This window comes from Diachasmimorpha longicaudata, chromosome 15, assembly GCF_034640455.1.
Source record: "Diachasmimorpha longicaudata isolate KC_UGA_2023 chromosome 15, iyDiaLong2, whole genome shotgun sequence".
Lineage (NCBI taxonomy): Eukaryota > Metazoa > Arthropoda > Insecta > Hymenoptera > Braconidae > Diachasmimorpha > Diachasmimorpha longicaudata.
The window spans coordinates 177265-196352 of record NC_087239.1 but is presented as its reverse complement, the minus strand read 5'-3'; the positions used below and the strand labels follow the sequence as shown (position 1 = coordinate 196352).

Sequence of the window (19088 nt, the reverse complement as noted above, 5' to 3'; positions counted from 1 at the left end):
AGCTTTTCGAATGCAAAAATGAAGCCTAATAATGCTGGAGAAAGTTCTAACTAGTTCGTATAAAAGTTTTGGAAATAACTCCATGTGCAGATTTGCATAATAATATGCGAGAGTAATATTTCAGAATGGAGGGTGAAGAGGAATTCACCAACCCATTTACTGTTCACTATCCTGAGATATATAATGCGATGATTTTTTCTTCTTCGTAATACAGGAATAATGAGGTTGTATCTGCAATGCATGTTGCTAATGCTTTTATGAATATTTTTATTACTACAGACATCCGGTTTATTTATGAGGGAACAAGTGGGAATTGCTGGGATATGGATACTGTATTATTTTTTTTTGCTAATTAATTATCAATGAGACCCATCATTTTCTTCTATTAGGTCTAATTAATTGGTTGCTGTAGAAGTCTATTTTATACTTCATCATTTCACCATTTTTTAATTTTTCCTCGGTCGCTCATGCATATTTCCAACTTTCTATTCAATAATTCACTTCTTTCATCTCATTTAAATAGAATAGAATGAGGAAAATATGAAAAAATATAATTAATAAAAACAAAATAAACATGACAATAGTCAATGTCTTTGAGATTTTAGCTAATTAGGGTTTGTTGTTTTAATAACGTAGAGAGAATATTATCTTCAATTTTCATGATGGGCTTTCATCGAGCAGAAATGTGGAAAATACAGTTAGCAAAGATTTTTTATGATGGAAGAATATTATCGACATAATTGGAAAGGGGTGAAACAAAAAACGGACATTTGATAAGCTAAAAATGAAAAATTCCAGTCTTCAATGCCTTCACAAAGTTTTAGCGTTTACATAGTTTTTCAAATAATGAAAAATATCGGCCAATTAAATCGGCTCACGAGTAGTCTTTCGCCACTGACATACGATTTCAAAATAAAGAACCCAATTTTGTTATCCCAGGCTGATTGATGGATTTTGAAAAGAGCGACATTACATGGCGTATGCCCATCAGTGAGCGGAGTGAATTATGTATGAGCCACGTCCAAACGATCGTACAAGAACTCACCGGCGATGCACGTTGTTAAATTGTTGGATGAATACAAAGGGAAAATAGAAATGTTCCACAGTACAGTTTGTAAATAACGGCAAGGGCGATAATTCAGCTTTCGAACATTTTCATGCCAATAAACAAAATGTTTACTCATCGTTAAACTGATGACTGGTGACAGATTGCACATGACCATTTAAAAACCATGGTGAAATTGAAATATGGGAAATATTTCCTATATTCAATTGAGTTGGCACCTCAGCTGATATACAGGGTCATCACCTCTGGTATAGGTAAAACTATCAACCTATCATAGAACATACTAGTGGATAAAGCTAAAGATTTCGTTGCAGTTTTATTTTTAATTTAATTAGCATTACATTTTTCACTTTTTCCCTTGTTTTTCAACTTCAATGAACTATATGAAATCTTATATGCACAGCTTGGAAAACTCATTTTACTGTTTTGCTTTCAGAAAGCCAGACCTATATGAAGAAAAAATTTCCTCAGGTGAATAACTGAACGGTTTAGATTCAATAAACAAATTTTGACGGTGCGTCACATGAAAGCACTATACTAGGGCACATTCTGAAAAAATATGAGAAAACATTCTCTATAATTTGCGGAAATTGATTTCCTCCTATCGATTCCAGTTTCATAACGATTCTGCTGTTTCCGAATGGCTTGGAAGTTACACAGGAATTTTTTCAAAGAATATGAAGTCAGATCTGTCCCTGCATACCACATACACACATACCATTGGCATCGATTTTTAATGCGTTATTCCTGACCACTCAAAGTCCTTCGTTGTGCCATGTTCTTGAGTAATGAATGAAACAACCAAATGGTTATCTAGGAGGGAGCTAAGAAGCAGGTGCAGCTAAGAAATAGGTGCTCGTAACTAAGAGAAAATCGTCGATTTGAATAATTTTCATTCTCAATTTCATGATCATTACAATATTGACAAAAAAATTTCTCTGCAATTTTTGGTACGACCCTTGATCATTTCTAACGAATAACATGCCCACTAAAGTTTTAAAGAACCTGGTCATTAAAAATTCATAAATCTCTGGAAAAACTGGGGAATTCGTGCAGTTAGTCGGGCAGGATTTTCATTGACAGTTGAAAATTCATGATTTTATTGGAATTACCAGAGAACAGTTGACGACCTTTTATTGAAAATGCCTTCTGATATGCAAGACATGAAAAGTTACTAATGGACTACTTTTATGGAAATTTCGATTTCTCCTTTCTGCCCAACAGATCTGTATGTTAGGTGACGAATTGCTACGGATAATTGATGCAATGGTAACTCCTATTGATGTAGCATGTAGCAAATCGTTTATATGTATATGCCTAACAGTTCGTCTCCTAGCCCTTCTACATCATTCTGCTCATGAGTAGTGGAATACAAACACTATACTGCTGGTCTCGCTACGACGAAATGTCTCCTGAGCTTTCTCAGTTCAATTCTATTCTAACTCCTTCCCACACCGCCCTACAACTTCCGTTTCGTGAAGCGCAGTGAGCTCCGGCGAATGGCTGGGGAGATTCAACGAATCCCATCGGTGTAAAATTTGACTGCTGACTGACCTGGTTGTACTGGAAAATTGTGAAGTACTTTCATGTACATCCGAAATATTCTACTGGAATTTAAAATGGATTTTTTTCTAATATAGAGGAGAATGAGAACGTTGCAGGTGTAATACTGCCTTCCACTTTGTCATTTCTAACATTCTCTGTTTCATCCTTCGAAACTTCCTTAATACATTGTGCGCATTGTAGTTAGATGCTCGGATGAATGTAACAAGCATTGTAAAATTCTGTAATTATAAAGCCACAGGGCTGAATCATAATATGCCTCTCCATCAAAATTAATATAATGTTTTATGCTGGTTTGTAATCACTTTTTTTCACATTACATTTCCAAATTGATTTTTCGCTCACTGACCGCAGGATTCAATCCAATTCCTCCTATGCAGAACATCTCTACATGAATTAGAACCAATTATTTGATGAAGGATGAGGTTATAATTGAATCTCTTTAAACGTACGTGTTCGTATGTGACAGAGATTACTTAATTATTCATCAAAATCGTAATTACTTGGATGTAGGCAAACTAATTTAGTCTCTATTCATTGTATTGATGATTTTCCTCACACAGAACATTCTACCCCGCAGTACAATATACCTCGAGAATACTAATCAAGCTCTTAGATAGGTTTCTGCGATGAGATATAAATTCCACCAATAATTAATTAGTGGTGGAAGATTGTTTTCGTGGAAATCAATTTTCGAGAGAATGGCTGAACTCAAATTCATTGATTCCAAGATCGTAGTTGGACCCTAGCTAAATTTTCGGAATTTACTGAACTCTCTTACTTGCTTTCTTATTAAAATATCCACGAACCGACAATGCAAAATATTATTAGTCTGTCAAATGTTTATGAAACGTTCTCTCGCAATCAGATATGCAATGCAATATTGAGGCATTAAAAATTCACACTTGCACCAACGTCATGAATATATTGAAACACGCCTACAATCTACTGCTATTGACTCTTGTCGCTGGAATATCCGACGTAAGTGATGAACCAGAGATATCGCCTACCGACGAGTATATCAATGAAGAAACAGTTCCAGTCACTGATGAGGTTATAACTCCAAGCCCAGAAATAAATGATACAGTTGAAATTGAAGAGGTTGAAGTAGAAACAGATGCCACCTGGGATATAGCTCGCGCTGTACGTGACGTGGCGTATTATTTAAGAGCTCATAAATTCCTAGACTATGATCATCGTTATTACAAGACAAATGAGGAATCACATGTGAAGCTCTACCAAGAATTTCCAAAGCCCCCATTAAGATCATTGCACTGGGAAGTTCATCGATACTGTATCGACGGCTTCACCAAGTGCCTCAAGTATCTCGATACCACCGTACAATTGACCCCATTGAAGCGTTCCGACGATACAATCACAATCATGAAACAGAACAACTGGAATCCGGTGAATAATAGCCAGGAGATTTTATCGATACAGAAGGACTGTCAAATGGCGCAGCGGCGAGATAATCTGACGTTCATCCCTTTTCAAGGACCAATTGGTAAAGTTAAATGGATTCCAGTTGGTGTTTGAATTTCTATGTAAATGAATTATTGTTATTGTTCTAGAGAGATTTCAGTGGCGTACATCAGCTAGTTATTACATGTGTTGGTACACAATGCTAGAAACTCCGGAGCTCGGACTTTTCGGTGAAAGCTGCGACAATCATGCCAATTGTTTGGATGTCTATGGTGCCAACAACAAAGATCCGAGAGCTGATGATAGCAAGCCGTTTGCTTGTGCAATGTATAGTTTCTGTCCAGATCACTGTTGTCCTATGAAACACATCTGGTACATGAAGGAATGTTTCCAGAGCACTGAAAATCCATGTTATCGGAGCAATCGTCCAGGTTGTACTCTATCTCAGCATTTTATCCATTAAATTATTAGCGGTGAGTAAAATTTTTAAATTCTTATATATGTTTCAGCTGCTAGAAAATGTTCACTGAATCGAGCGAATAATCAAGATCTTATTGCACTGATAGGTAATCAGTTGAATATCAGTTGTGACTGCCAAACTGGGGGTTATGAGTGGTCCTCGAGATTTAGTCTGTGCGTTGATGTAAATGAATGCACCAGTGGTCTTCACAATTGCTCTTTCAAAGATGGCCATACTTGTGTCAATCTACCGGGTCGCTTCGACTGTTTATGCCAATATGGAATGGTCTGGAATGATGATACGCGGGAATGTGAAACTAGTAATGTCTTAGAAAGCCTTCTAGAGAACATACTTCACGATGAGAATTCAACAGATGAGAGCAGTGTCATTGAGACTTTTGTCAAAACTTTGACTAGATCAATAGCTAGTTTACCGAGCTTAAATCATTCATTCCTTGTTTTATCTGTTGCTTCCATTAATTTTAATGCCAATACTATAACATAATTTCTCACATGCGTTAAAATGAAAAAAGGATTTCACTTGTATGTATTAGTAAAGCTCCATTTTCGACACACTTTGTGTAAAGTGCAATTAAACGCATGCGTGAAACTATCCTCCTCACACATTATGTCGAAAAAAAGGATTCGATACTCGCGGCCAGAGTTCTTTTAAACTCGTGGGATCATAGTGTTCGTCTCTGGCTCGTTCTATAAGCAACGAGGGTGTGATGAAAACTAGAATAAAATTTAAGTAAAGCTTCAATTAATTTTTCTTCTCCATGAAAGTTAGGTTTTTTTGGTTGGAGGATTTCAATTTAATACACATTGATATTTTAATGGCGTAATTTAATTTAATTTTATATAGTTGGAAATTCACCCAGACGCAGCCTGAATTGTTTAATCTCGCGTGAATATTTCCAAGAATATTTCCAATCCAGAATAACGTTAATGTCTAGAGATACCATCAATCGTTGAAAATTGGGGAATTGCAGATTTCAAACGATGAAAAATGCCGGGCGCTGTGACATTATTCCCATAGTTTTTTTGGTGTCCAGAGTCGGACCTGCATTTACTCTATTCATTCGGCCATGCATTTACCTCATCCATCAGCGAGCTCTTAAAATGGTTCGACTTGAAGTGAAAGTATCACAACGTATTAATAATTCACTGAACGGCTAGCCAACGGAAAATTCCGAATTTTTCATTTTGCCTTTCCAATTGCAAGATTCAATCTTTTCATCAACACAATCTTCGCAAGGATATTCACGGTCAACGTGTAAATGAGAGAGGTCGCTCGGATCATTGTTTTTTTTGCCCACAAAACATTCCTGATTGCATGCGAACAATAATAATAGATTCGAGAACTTTTTTCTTATGTATTCTATAGCTTTATTGACAATAACGAGTCTATAAACCTGCGTCATTGCTTGAAAGATCAGAAAAGTTATTTTTTTATTTTTATCTCGATGATGAGCACGCCATCAATCATAAATATGGACATAATTGGCAGAAGGACTTCGGGGGATGGCCAGTTGCAAGTCTCGCGGGAACTTGCAACGAATTCCGTTAAAAATAAAACCAAAAATTAAAATATTGATTATTTGTAATATATGTATAATGAATGGACGTAATTGACGCTTCACAACAACACTTGAACTATGCATATTTTATACTATTTTGCACTAATTTTCCTCCAAATAATGTTTTTTCTGAATTTATATTTAATTTGTCTCTTAATGAGTAAATGCCACTTTTGGTAACACGCACCCCACCATACGTTTTCAATACATTTGGACTTGAAATATTCTGTATATTTCAAATATCACATAGAAAATATCCGTTTTAGGGTGTAACCAAAAAATAACTAATTATTTAGACTTCTCATTTGATTTGTAGTAATAATATGAACCTATATACCTGTAATTTCAATCTTTCCTTCGCTCTTTACATTAAGTCTAATCACTACATCACTTACAATGCGTATGAATGTTATTTCGAACAAATTTATTCATCATAACCAAGTCTTTCCTAGCAATGTCCACCGAAGCAAGTAGACTAACAAGTAGCGCCGTTGTCGATCCCATTCAAATGGTTTGAATGAAAAGGGGTCTAGTATTTATATTTTCAATATTATATTTCTCCAGTCAAGTGCCCTCCTTCCATAATTATGAACATTTTTAAAAAATCATCATCTAATTTCTTTATTCTAGAAAATGAGAAATGTATCGTCCTCAAGAGTAATAAGATTGTCCTCATTAAAAGTTAATTATGCTTTTCTGGGAATCCTCGAATCGAACAAATATAATTCCGTGAAACAAAATAGTTATCGCAAGTACATGAAGATTTAACAAAAATTTTTTTTCTCCGTACATAGTAAGATTCCATTGTGCTATTAGTTCGAGCAGCGGGGGGGGGGGAGGCTATAGGACTGGTGTTTGCCATCACTCATGGCAAACGCCATAGAAATAGCCTACGAAACTACGGGAAACTCATACCGATAAGTAATTACTCTATTAGCGGCATTCCGCTCGCCGGAGGATCACGTTGGATGGAAGCCGCACTGGTAAGACAGATTAGGTAGTGACATTGGCACGGAGTTTGAATCAGCTACTGAGCAAATGGATCCGATTCTACACTGCGTCAGCATGTACCACTACTCAACGAGGAATTCGGACCATGGAATTTCGATCAATGGATTTTAAATTAATCTAAAATAAAGTAAAATTGGTCCGAAATTCTTCAAACTCTGTTTTCTTTTTCTGATTTTCACACAAATAACCAGGAATAAAATATTAGGAGAAATGTATGTATATGAATAGATATATGGAACATTTCATGTTAAATCGTCACAATGTTCCATTTTTAAATGATGTAGAAAAATTTTTGTGTTTTGAGCTATATTCTGAAAGTAAATCAATTCATCAATCCCCAAATGGCTTAATCTCCTCAAAAATCACAGATTTTTACTTCAGTTTTCACTCATATTTATCAATGATAAGTAGAGAAGATCAAAATCAAATCATTACAATTTTGTCTCTGTTGAAACAACATGTAATACCCAAGTGCCAATTGAAATGTTGGCGATGCGCACAGAGATATGAGTTCAGTTGTAGTGAGTACAAAATACTATCACTCACTACCAATACTTTGTTTTCCACAATATATTGTTTCATGTTCGCTTTTATTTTTCTACGTGTTACAGGTAATACACCTGCTACAAGTGTTATTACCTGGATTACAAGGCTTTATGTGGGGCTGGTGACTGGACGAATCGCACTTACAACTGCAACCCCGCCACTAGTGAATTTAACCTGTCACTCGTTAATCTGTTACTTCATTTCTCGTTAGTCTCTAGTCAATGATCATGTCTCTCGCGGAGTGGTATGAAAGTCGCGAAATACTGGTGACGGGTGTTACCGGTGAAGTGGGACGTATTTTGCTTGAAAAAATTTTAAGAACACTGCCAAATGTCAAATTATACACGATAGTGAGATCTCGTGATGGACTCACCAAGGATGAACGCCTCAAAAAAATATTCTCATCATCTGGGTATGAAACTATTGGAAATAAAAAAATATGTCCTAATAAACTTTCCACCTCTTGTCCCCTTGTTTTCAGTCTATCTTCAGCATTAGGCGAACCGTATAGACAACTTTGAAAATGCATATTTGATGGCTATAAAGAAAAATTGTTAATTACCTGCGATTTTTTCTTTTATGGGGATCAAAATTATGGTAATCCACTTACACTGACTGAAAAAAAAGAAAGAAATTCCACGGATAATTGGCTATTAATTTTCAGGAGAGGCAGCCAAATTCTTTAACAGTGTAATATACGTTTCGACTCTCCGGAAAATCAGATCTTTCAAAAAATCGGAAATTTCTGATAATACGCGGTGGTCCTACTTTGTGTCGCATCATATGGATTGTTGATCAAAGGAAATGCTTCTATTGAATCCATAAAAACCCATTAATTGAATTTGAGTGCGGCTATTGCTATGAAAGCCGACTCCGCCGGCCCCCTTTTTTGAGTGATAAATTAATGAATCTCAGTTTTAATGATACATCACAGTGATTTACTTAGATAAGAAACTTCACCAAACAGCAAATAACGACCGTCAATACTGATTGAAAAACAAAAGGACGTTAAATTAACTACGTTTCGAATCTACACGATGTTTCTCGCAAGAGGATTATTTCTCCTACAAGTTGGTCAATGACGCCACCCAAAACCCATAATTATCAATGTTATTATGCCAGGAAACTTACATATGGTTTGGAGATGTTAAAGCCTCCTCCATTATCAAAAACGAATAATTTATGATGTTGATAATTGCGGATTTTGTACTGAATCATCGACCACCTGAGGTAATTGATTTTTAGAATAAAAAACACCCTGAGGAGGAAGACATTTTGTTTTTCAATTGCCATCGATGAGTGGTACTGGTTGAAGTTGATGGAGGGAGATTCTTGTCTAAGTATGAATATAAACGATTGGAGGTTTTGCGGTTATACTTTTGGTAACAGTGACTTTTAACCTGGGACAGGTTTGAGCGACTTCGCCAGGAGAATCCCGATGCAATAACGCATGTCCGCACGTTTGAGGGGAACCTGGTCTACAGTAATTTGGGACTCAGTCCAGAAGACTGTGACAACTTGAAAAATGTCCAAATGATGTTTCACACCGGCGGATCGACTGATTGTGTTTACGAATTTTGTAAAACCTCATTGCCGAACCTTCGGGTACTAGCTATTGCAACTAATCTTCGATATCATGAAAATATCTCAGAAGTTTCTCTCGAGGATGAGGAAAAAATACAGAATATACCTCTTGCTTTATTGCGGTTACCGACAGTCGGACCGGCCTGTTATGAACCAATGCCGGGTTTCACGGAAATTTTGAGAGGTCCTACGGCATTGATGATTGGCGCTGGTTTTGCACTCGGACGAACTGACATACCGGCTGAAGTCGTACCCGTTGACTTTGCGGTGAATGCACTCATAGTTGCTGCATGGGAACGAGGAACCAGGTTAGTGAAAGTACGAGTAACCAGATACATCTATACGATTGACAAAAATAAAACGTGCAAAACGCATTGCGTTAATATACTAGTGGCCAATATTAAACATAATAATATGCGCGTAAAAACTAACGCAAACGGAGAGAAATAAAAATTTATTAAAAATGACAAATCTACCAATTTGCATGTAATGTGACGAGTGTCTGAAATTTTTACCGAATTTATAGCAATTTTGAAAATATTCAAAGACTTTACAGAAAATTCATAGATAAAAGTCAATTAAACGGAATATTAAATATTTAATACTTACAATGGGAACGATTGTTTACTTCATTGGAATATCAACCAATAGAATTGCACCATTCAACCTAACTATTGGATATTACCAGTAATGACTTTTCATTAACTTTGTCCCTTATATTCATACACAGAGAGAAAAATTCAGCAGAAGCTACCGTACCGTTTGGTAATCATGTTGCTTTGAAAATTGAAATTATCATTAAAAATTGAATACTTACTCATAATTATCAACTTTATTTTATTGAATTTCTGAGATGTATGGAATTCCATGAACAATTTAAACTAAAATTGAATTCAAGTTTCGAATACTGAAAATTCACGAGCATTTGTTACTCTCATTCAGCAAAATTTCTAACAGGGTAGATACTTTTTCATAGTCCTGTTTTATTCCACGAAAATTGGAGTCGGCAGTGGTGGAGAGGATATTTCCATCGTGGATATACATATACCCGGAAGGGTTTGGCCGGAGGTTGTGAATAGTCGCTTTTAGAACTTTTTCTTGATGCATATATTGATTTCACGTTTTCGGGAATGGCTGCCATATTTAATATTCCTATGAGTCAATATACAGATTGTTCTATTCGAAACCAGATAGTTGAAAATTTCTCCAGGGACAATTGATATATTCTGGACAAAGGTAAGATTGAACAATGTAAATCAACCGTCACAGTCCGGGAAATTCGAATCATTAATGGGAATAATTTTAATAGTGCTAAAATCCTATCGAACAGAGGAAATGAAACAAGTATTTTTCTGTCAACTTTGTCCAATTCTTAAAAGTTTATGAATGCAAATGTCTAAGGAAAATTTTTTCATCTAGACAAAGGCACGAATGACTTATAAATATCTTTAAAATTATGTCTAGAAAAACTTGTAATGGGAAACATTATCATTCTCTACACCGAAAAATCATCTCTGTGTCATTAGAAGTGCAATACGTGCTAAACGTATTAGAGTTAGTTTGACACGATAAGGTATAGTACAGCCTTATACGGATACTGTCGTTTGATAAAAAAAATATTTCTGGTTATCTGATAACGATTATTTTTGCTCCCTGATGAGGTATCTCAAATATCATTTACATCTGAAGAATTTACTTGAACCTTGTGAAAGACATCCTCACAGAACTTCATAGAAAAGCGTCAATAAGTGGCAGATACAATACCTATGCTAGTAATTACGTCGTCCACGAATTGAATGTTATGTCACTTGGCGAAGTAAGTCCATAAAATTATCCCACTCGGAGTTATGTATCGTATGTTTTAAAGAAGATTCCTCTAGGGAGCGACGAAAAATATTGTTAGGCATCGGCGTTGGAAAAACATTTTTCGTCGTTTAAGGGATAGATAGATTGATTTCACATTTTGGGAACCATTCTATGAAACGCAAATAATGCGAATATTCATTTTCTGGTTTCATAGGAATAAAGATGAAGGGGCAGCGGTATATAATGTTCCAGTCATCGGATGCACTTGGGGCGAATTGGTTAGAAAGGGCCAATTAGCACGGCGTAACTTTCCTTATCCCACGTTTGGTATTCAGGGTATGACATCAATAGGATGGTTGCACTGGACTGTAGTCTTCTTTCTAGAATGGCTACCTTCGGTGTTATGTGATTGTGTCCTCAATATTTTTGGAGGAAAATCGCGGTGAGTACCAGGTTACAGTCCTATTACTGATTGTCAAATCATTATTATTGTGAGTATCCTATGTATATTGCTCCCAAATGAAGCGATAAATGAGTTTTATTTTTATTTAATATTCAAATATTTTATGCTCTACTAACATAGTTTAAACAAACTAGAATAAATCCGAAACAAAACAGCAAACAACAATATATTATTAGAATTTGAACCAAATTTATTTTACCTTTAAATAAAAAATAAGGGAATGTCTTCGAATACTTGGTCACACAGTGTGAGAAAAAGGAAATTCCATGAAAAAAAATGTACTCTATTACATTCCTTGTGATCTCATCCCTCTCGTCTTCTGCACAAGCATTCATCATCAAGGCGTCAATGAATTTGAACTGTTTTTTTTTAGATGCGTCGCGGAATATGACAAAGTACGCAAGGCATTGCAGGCAATGGAGAAGATAACAACGAAGCCGTTAACTATCGAGAGATCAGCCTATCGCCGTCTAGAGGAGCGCCTCACACCAGAAGATAGAGAAAAGTATCCCATATTCTGCGACATCGATTTAGAAGCTTACATCATGTGCGCAGCTGCTTCTGCGAAGAAGAATTGCATCAATGAGAGCAACGCCCAATTTATTGGAAATCTCAAGAAAATACTCCTTACACTTTTTCTTGCATTCTTAGTTTATCTTCTCATGGGCTTTAGAAATTAGTTGATGTTCGGATATGTTAACTAGACGTTATGTCTATAGTGTGAGAATATAGGAGAAACATGGGGTTATCCGATACACGAAAAAAATGTCATTAGCTACAGTCATAGAAAGGTTTATTGATTCTCAACGGAATGTATTAACTATTACCGAATGGTAGACTTACATATGACCTAATGAATATTTGTCAGTAATTAACGAATGGCGAAAGCCAAACCAGGAATGATCGTTTGGCGAAACGTGCCTGGGTAGGTTTTTCCTTCAAGGTGAGACATTTCCTTGTTCTTCAGCGAATAGGGTACAAACGATTGGGAACAACTCGTAAAAACCCGAAAGGGCATACGAAGAGAAAAAAAATTATTATTATTATAATACTAAACGAAATGTTTACTTCAACAAATTCAGTGAATGGTTGACAGTTAGTGGAATTTAAAGCCGGTGAAAGTTCAATGAATGCAGGTGAAGTAAATGCAACATGGCAGAAAATGGTCTTAAGTAAAGAAATATGTTTTAAATGGATCGGTCATTCATGTTGAGCTTGCTGGAGCTTGCATAATTTAATATGAGAAACAAAAAATTTTTCTATTTGGTGAATTATTCAGTACTAATGACATTGTCCTGTTGATTATGAAATATCAGTAATGACAACTTTATAAGGAAAATGAAGAAATTCTGAACGTATCGCGTACGAGACTACGCATAAAGCGGAAGTTGGAATTTGTAGGAGACTCACGAAATTGGCATGGAAAATAGCATTTTGGTATACAGTCGAATGACATTTTAGCGGTTAACACCAAAGTTCTACCTTCGATTTCCTGAGAGGCCGATGTATACTCACCTCTTTGTGTTCTCATTTTCAAGCAGAAATTTCTAAGCTTCAACAACTTTGTCAAACTCGTGTGCACCGCAGTTGGACGAGCGTCTCGAGAGTTATCATAACTCAATGGTGACTCGGCGGAGACATTATCCAGCAAGAGATAAGGCGGAGCTGTGTATCACTTGCTACAAGATTTTCCAGATGGCCTTGTTCCACGCTTCGTGACGTTGTAAAGACTGGAGATGCTGACAATTGTTTCGGGATTCTCTGGCCATAGCGTACGCTATAAAAGTTGCACTCGTTGGAACTCCTTCATAGAAGAAAGAGTGCACTCAACTCTATTCTCTATTAAAAAAAAATAAACAGGCACTGAAAATAATTTTTTTTCAAATGGTCCTAATAGCCGGTGCGTTTCAAAATTACTGAAATTTTTCTAAAGAAACTTTTGATATTTGACCACGAAAAAATGATTACCATTCCACGAATATTCACTATGCTATATCATAATTAGTTTTCACACTTTCAAATCTCCATTTTTACTGTCCTTTACCTCAATTTATTTTTTTTTCATAAAAATATTAAATATGAAACATTTATGCTCGCCGTCTCGTGCCACTACAATCATGGCATTTTTCCTGCCATCAAGTTTCTTTACAAAATAAATCTTTGTTCAATAAGGAGTAAAATAATTGTCTACAATAGCATCCTCAGTTCCTTGAAATAAGATAAAATTATTCATACGGAAATAGGAGAAAAAATAAAGTCTGGTAAATTTTCGTATTGACGTACATAAAGGCAGACAAATTCTAGGTAAAATTCAACTTAATTAAGCGGCACTGTAGCGACAGTGAAGAACGTTATTATATGAAACACGGCTGGTCACACTATATAGTGGAAAAGTAGTAGAATGGCAGTTCAGAGGATACGGGAGCTTGCTGAGGCGGAGGCATAAGTTACAGTTTGCATTGTGCACCGAGGCCCCTTGGGCAAACTTCAACTCAATCCCAACAGAGAGAGAGATAGAGAAAGAGAGTTCACGCGCTTTGGTTCTCTCACTCCGCTCCTACTTCCTGAGCAGCTTTTCCTCGGTTGCTGCCGGTTATATATAAAGTGCGAATCGCGTGTCTTTTTCACTGCTGAAAGAAGGTCCGTTATAAACACTCCCACCATAGAGATTTTGAATTGTCGCGTCAATGAAATACGAAATTCATTTTAGAAAGCACAATAATTTTGTGAGTTTTAATCATTACTCCTGAAAGTAGCCATCTCTCACTGCATATTTTGACCCTATCAAAAATTCGAAACTATCCCGAGAGGGTAGAATAAAATCTAATTTGCGTCAATAATTGAGTTACGCTTTCCATATAGTACAGATAGAAGCTGCGAGAAATGAAAAATGTATTCAAATCCAATTTCTATCCGAAATTATCGGAAATTCTATTGGAGTTTATTTTATAAACGCAATGGAATTTCACTTGCATCATGGTGGACTTGATGTAGGGATCATTTTTTCCATTTCACATGACTTTTCCAATGTTTTTTAATTACCATCAAATGCCTGAGAACTGAGTGAATAATCATAGCTGATCATGACTACTTATGATCCCGGCGTCATTAGCAGCTGCAGCAAAGGCTAAATGAATGCACTTCTGTGAACACTTGGGCCTTACAACAGAATGAGTCTGAATTGAGCCCCATACATGGCCTCATAAAGTACCCTCGTTTCATCATAACGTCGACAATAAGACTAGGGCTAGCTGAGATGTAGCTATTGAGCCGTGTAAATCTAGGACTCACACAAGCTTGTTGCCATCGTCAGTTTGGTAATACTTACCTGAGGCGTATGTCGAGATATTTGAGTGAGTAAACGTGTTTGTTGATGGTCTTCTCCATTCATGGTAAACGTAGGAAACTTCGTGTTTGCTTATGTACAAACATGGTTTATATTTCGTCTTCTAGATAGCAGTTTTCACTACTGGAAAACTCACTGACGAATATCCAATTCTCTCAGAGTCAACTGGCTTCTCTAAATATTTCTCACGATCTTGAGTGCATATTTTTTATCATTAAATTGAAAATTTCATTCATAAAAATAGAATGTTCCGAGCAGGATACGCGTTTAAACTACTAGACCGTATGTGTTAGCATCTCCGTCATTAAGATGAGGATGAAGGATATTTTTTTCATTACTGATCGATCATCGTTGCCATTTTGAAATTCCGATTGTAGTACCGGCGCATACCAAACGGTTATCGCATACAATTAAGAACACCCCTGTGAATTGATCCCTCTCACTTTAGTGTTTTTCTCTCTATGGTATTTGAAATTGCGCGTGCTAATATTTGACCGTAACGATGCTATTCCGTTTTCCCAATGGGTTGCGATATGACAGTTCTCTAAACTCACACAAATGCAGAGACTCTGGTCACAGCGACACAGGATGCCGTTTATGCCATGTGGGACAGCCGAGTTTTTTGTTTGATTCAGAAATGTCAAAAGCAAATACACTAGCACTTTCATGTTCAAAATATTTTTACTACCCTAAGATGGTAAGCAAAATCAAGTTTTGTAGAAAAAAATGAGCAGTTGATATTTCAAAACAGAAGTGAATTGCTGCTGTGCAAAGTATATTCTAACAGGCACATACATATCATCCGTAAGTATGTATTTGGGCGTGACAGTTGGATCGAATCTTTCTTAATTTTTTAATTTACGCCATCTAGCAAAAAAATACTACTTTGGAATTAATTTCAAGTATGTGAAATATTTTGACATAGAGAGATTCCACGCGTGAAAATATTTTTCGTAAAATTTCAACTCTTTCCTCTGCATGCATGGCTTTATCCGTAAAGCAGCTGAAGTGAAAACTGTTGTTTCAACTTTTTTTATCGCATTCTTTCCTTCTCATTCACTTTGAATCATCCCCCCATAGTTTATTCAAGTACAAAATGTAATTGAATTCTTTGTAATATTAGCATACGGATTCAAAAACTCGATTTTACTGGCTCACGTAGAGCTTTTAATTTAACAAACTTGCCACTCATCTGAACTCTAGGCTTTGCAGAATTGCAGATAATATTTAGTTAAGGACGTCCAGTTTGATATTGATTCAAATTTTTTCATGTATAGTATTTCCAACGCTCGTTCGAAATGTATACTATAATACTATACAGGAGAAACGTTAAACGGTGGATCGTAAGCATTCACTGCATCCTTTCGGTGAATTGAAATTAGTACTGAAAAATGAACCATTCGCTGCTGCATGTCGATCTAATTAGCACAGAGCCACATTATGCTTCAGCAACATTCGCGTCATTCCAGCATTTACAGTACGTAGTAATCAAACTTGGCGCTTAGTTTTTCAATCGGATCTGGGTAAAGACAAGGGAAACCATTGAAATAATTAATTGATTTTGTTGGGTGTAGAATATTTCGGCGTTGAAGTTGGAAGGAGAATTTCCGAATCCGCCGACACCAACGGTGTTGTAATCATTGCAAGCAGTGCGACCGACGATGTATCGATAGTCACTATGAACAAATAGATCGATTACCCTAGGGGCTACTCACACTCAAGTGACGATAGTGGAAATCCAATTATCGGTTCGACGTTTCTACATAGTTGGGATTTATCCAGTTGAGGGGAGATAACTTGACCATCCTAACTGCATTTCATTCGAAAAATTAATCAAATATATTTTCAAAAGTTTCCAGTAAAGCTGCTATACGACATTTTTTCATTGCGCTTACTTTAACTCACTTATCTCATACATATTTTCTATAGGAGCAACCGTCATATGACCACGATCTAACTAAGATGGCGAAATTTTTTTGTAAAAATCTGCTGCGAACATATTTTATACACGACGAATCGACATTCTAAATACCTATATTTCGGGTTCGATATTTGTATTTTTGTCATTGACAATTTTTGAATTGTTATTCTAGTATCAGCAGATTCAATGTTCAAGTATTTGTCAGTATGAATAATTATAGCAGTGGAAAAGTAGTTGCTTGAGTCGGCCTATCATGTTCAATACTGTCGATCATATATTAAAACTCTAATAATCCCTAGTGGTGTAATGAGGATAATAAAAGTCTCCTACCTACTGCTGACATAATCAGGGAATTTTGTCCTTTATCTAAGCGTATCATGATTTTTTCGTCAATTTTTTCTGGGGAAAATTCATTGAATAAATGAAGAATATTTGCGCTGCCTCCTCTATAGATGAATAAGTAGCATGATATTGTCAATGTTGGGTATCAGATTATATCGTTCTACAAGTATCTGGCTATAAGTAGGCATCAAACGTCGCAGTGCGGTGTAAGCTCAGGTCAACCGGGAAGTAGAGACTGAGCTCGCGTTACTCGCGTTGCAGCTGAGTCCCCGGTTGAATTGCTATCCAGGATGCAACGTTGTCTTATAATAATTAGGGGATATACCATTATCACTAAAGTATGTTATCAAATGAAATATTGTTTGCATGATTTACTGTACAACTTCAAGACAATATTTATTCATAATAATGAAAGACTTGGAAAAAGTTCCCTTAATGATACAGTAATTACGACGTTGTCTCTTCACGGTATGTGAAAAACATTACTTAACAATCGTTAATGCATTCAAGACTAAATTCTTCCGATTGTGCTCTCATATATTTCAAAATTCAAAAAATTTCGGTGATCAATGTGAAGAAACGAATCTTTTCGTTTCCTACAATCGGATTTGATCTGCCATCTCTCAGTGGCTAGGATAATCCCAATCGTTAAATCAACCCCTCTCGAACGACATGAAAACATTCTCATCATGACAATTCCCGCTGGATTCAAAATCCTCTCATAAGAACTTAAAATAACGATTGATGGTAATCTTCATCAGCAGTTGAACTCATTTAACCCTGAACGTTATCAAACTATCCGCTAGCAAGGGAAACATAGGGGCGAGGTAAAAGAAGGGAGATTCCTGTCGTTTTTCCTGGCACACATAGGAAAACTGGTTAAAGCGCAAGTGTAGAAGACGAGAATGGACATATCGGTCTGTCGACGCGGTCTAACCGGTGGGCAGGCAACGGCCGGACACAATTCGCTTCGTTTAACTGGATCCACCGTTGGATCATGGCCAATCCAGTATCACGGGGTTATATACATACATGCATTTACCCTATTCGAGCATTTTAGTTATGAGCTCTTTCAAATTGCATCAGAACCGCGTACAATGATTCAATTGAATATTACGAAAAAAATATGACTGCCAACTTCCCAACAACATGTAGACTAAACTTTGGCATTAGATTAATTTTCTCCGTAGAATAGGGTTCGAGTTTCCATTATATCGGAAACTCTATACCATGGTTTATCGACATCATATCATTTCATTCTCACCATCATCCAATGTGAAATCATGAAAGCCAGCAGACGGAAAACGCATGTGCGCTGTTTATTGAAAATACTGGACTGTTGTCAGATAATATGAATGCTCCTTGCCAGATGCATCGGTGGCTCATCAGTAATTCCACTGAATTTCAACTCTTTCATAAAAGCCAGTCGTATATTAACAAAAGTAAGGCAACTTGTCAAGGCCGTTCAAATGATTCTGCACGTTTAGCAATGGACAAAAATAAAAACAACCAACCTCAACCCTCAAACGTACCTCAATGCCGTGTCGGTAACCGTAGAATGGTTCTAGAATAACTAGATATTCCTCCCCCCAACTCAACACGAAAGTTTGCCAACCTCCACCCAAACACTTGGTACACGCAATTCCAAGTTTCAGATTTGTCGGATACAATATTCTGGAGATGTAACTTTGCACATTTGTACTGTCAGTGTCCAAGTTCCAACTTTAGTTCCTCTCAGCGTCCACCCTCGTTGTTAACCGCAATCTATTTCGATGGTGAATTCCACGTCGTTAACCCTCGATACTCAACTCCTTCCATTTGCATCATGAGAGGTGCTTTGGGCGTTGAAGTGGCTCTAATGATAGGAAATAATTAGAGATAATACATGTACCGGTGATGGGATGAAGGCTGCCGTTGACTTTTTTCAAAATTATCTCTTGAGTAAATTTATAGAAACATTATATTTTAAATACATCGGG

General features: G+C 36.5%; 2 protein-coding genes across 2 annotated transcripts; both read left to right on the top strand.

The window, feature by feature from the left end:
• Positions 1-3547: 3547 nt before the first annotated feature.
• Positions 3548-5272, top strand: LOC135169782 (uncharacterized). Its single transcript, XM_064135079.1, has 3 exons — positions 3548-4133; positions 4201-4482; positions 4561-5272. The coding sequence occupies exons 1-3, from the start codon at positions 3548-3550 to the stop codon at positions 5013-5015; spliced, it is 1323 nt and encodes a 440-aa protein (XP_063991149.1). The 3' UTR covers positions 5016-5272.
• Positions 5273-7793: 2521 nt separating this feature from the next.
• Positions 7794-13683, top strand: LOC135169460 (fatty acyl-CoA reductase 1-like). Its single transcript, XM_064134500.1, has 4 exons — positions 7794-8059; positions 9057-9539; positions 11252-11479; positions 11874-13683. Exons 1-4 carry the CDS (start codon positions 7869-7871, stop codon positions 12178-12180), a joined length of 1209 nt encoding a protein of 402 aa, XP_063990570.1. The 5' UTR covers positions 7794-7868; the 3' UTR covers positions 12181-13683.
• Positions 13684-19088: the final 5405 nt, after the last annotated feature.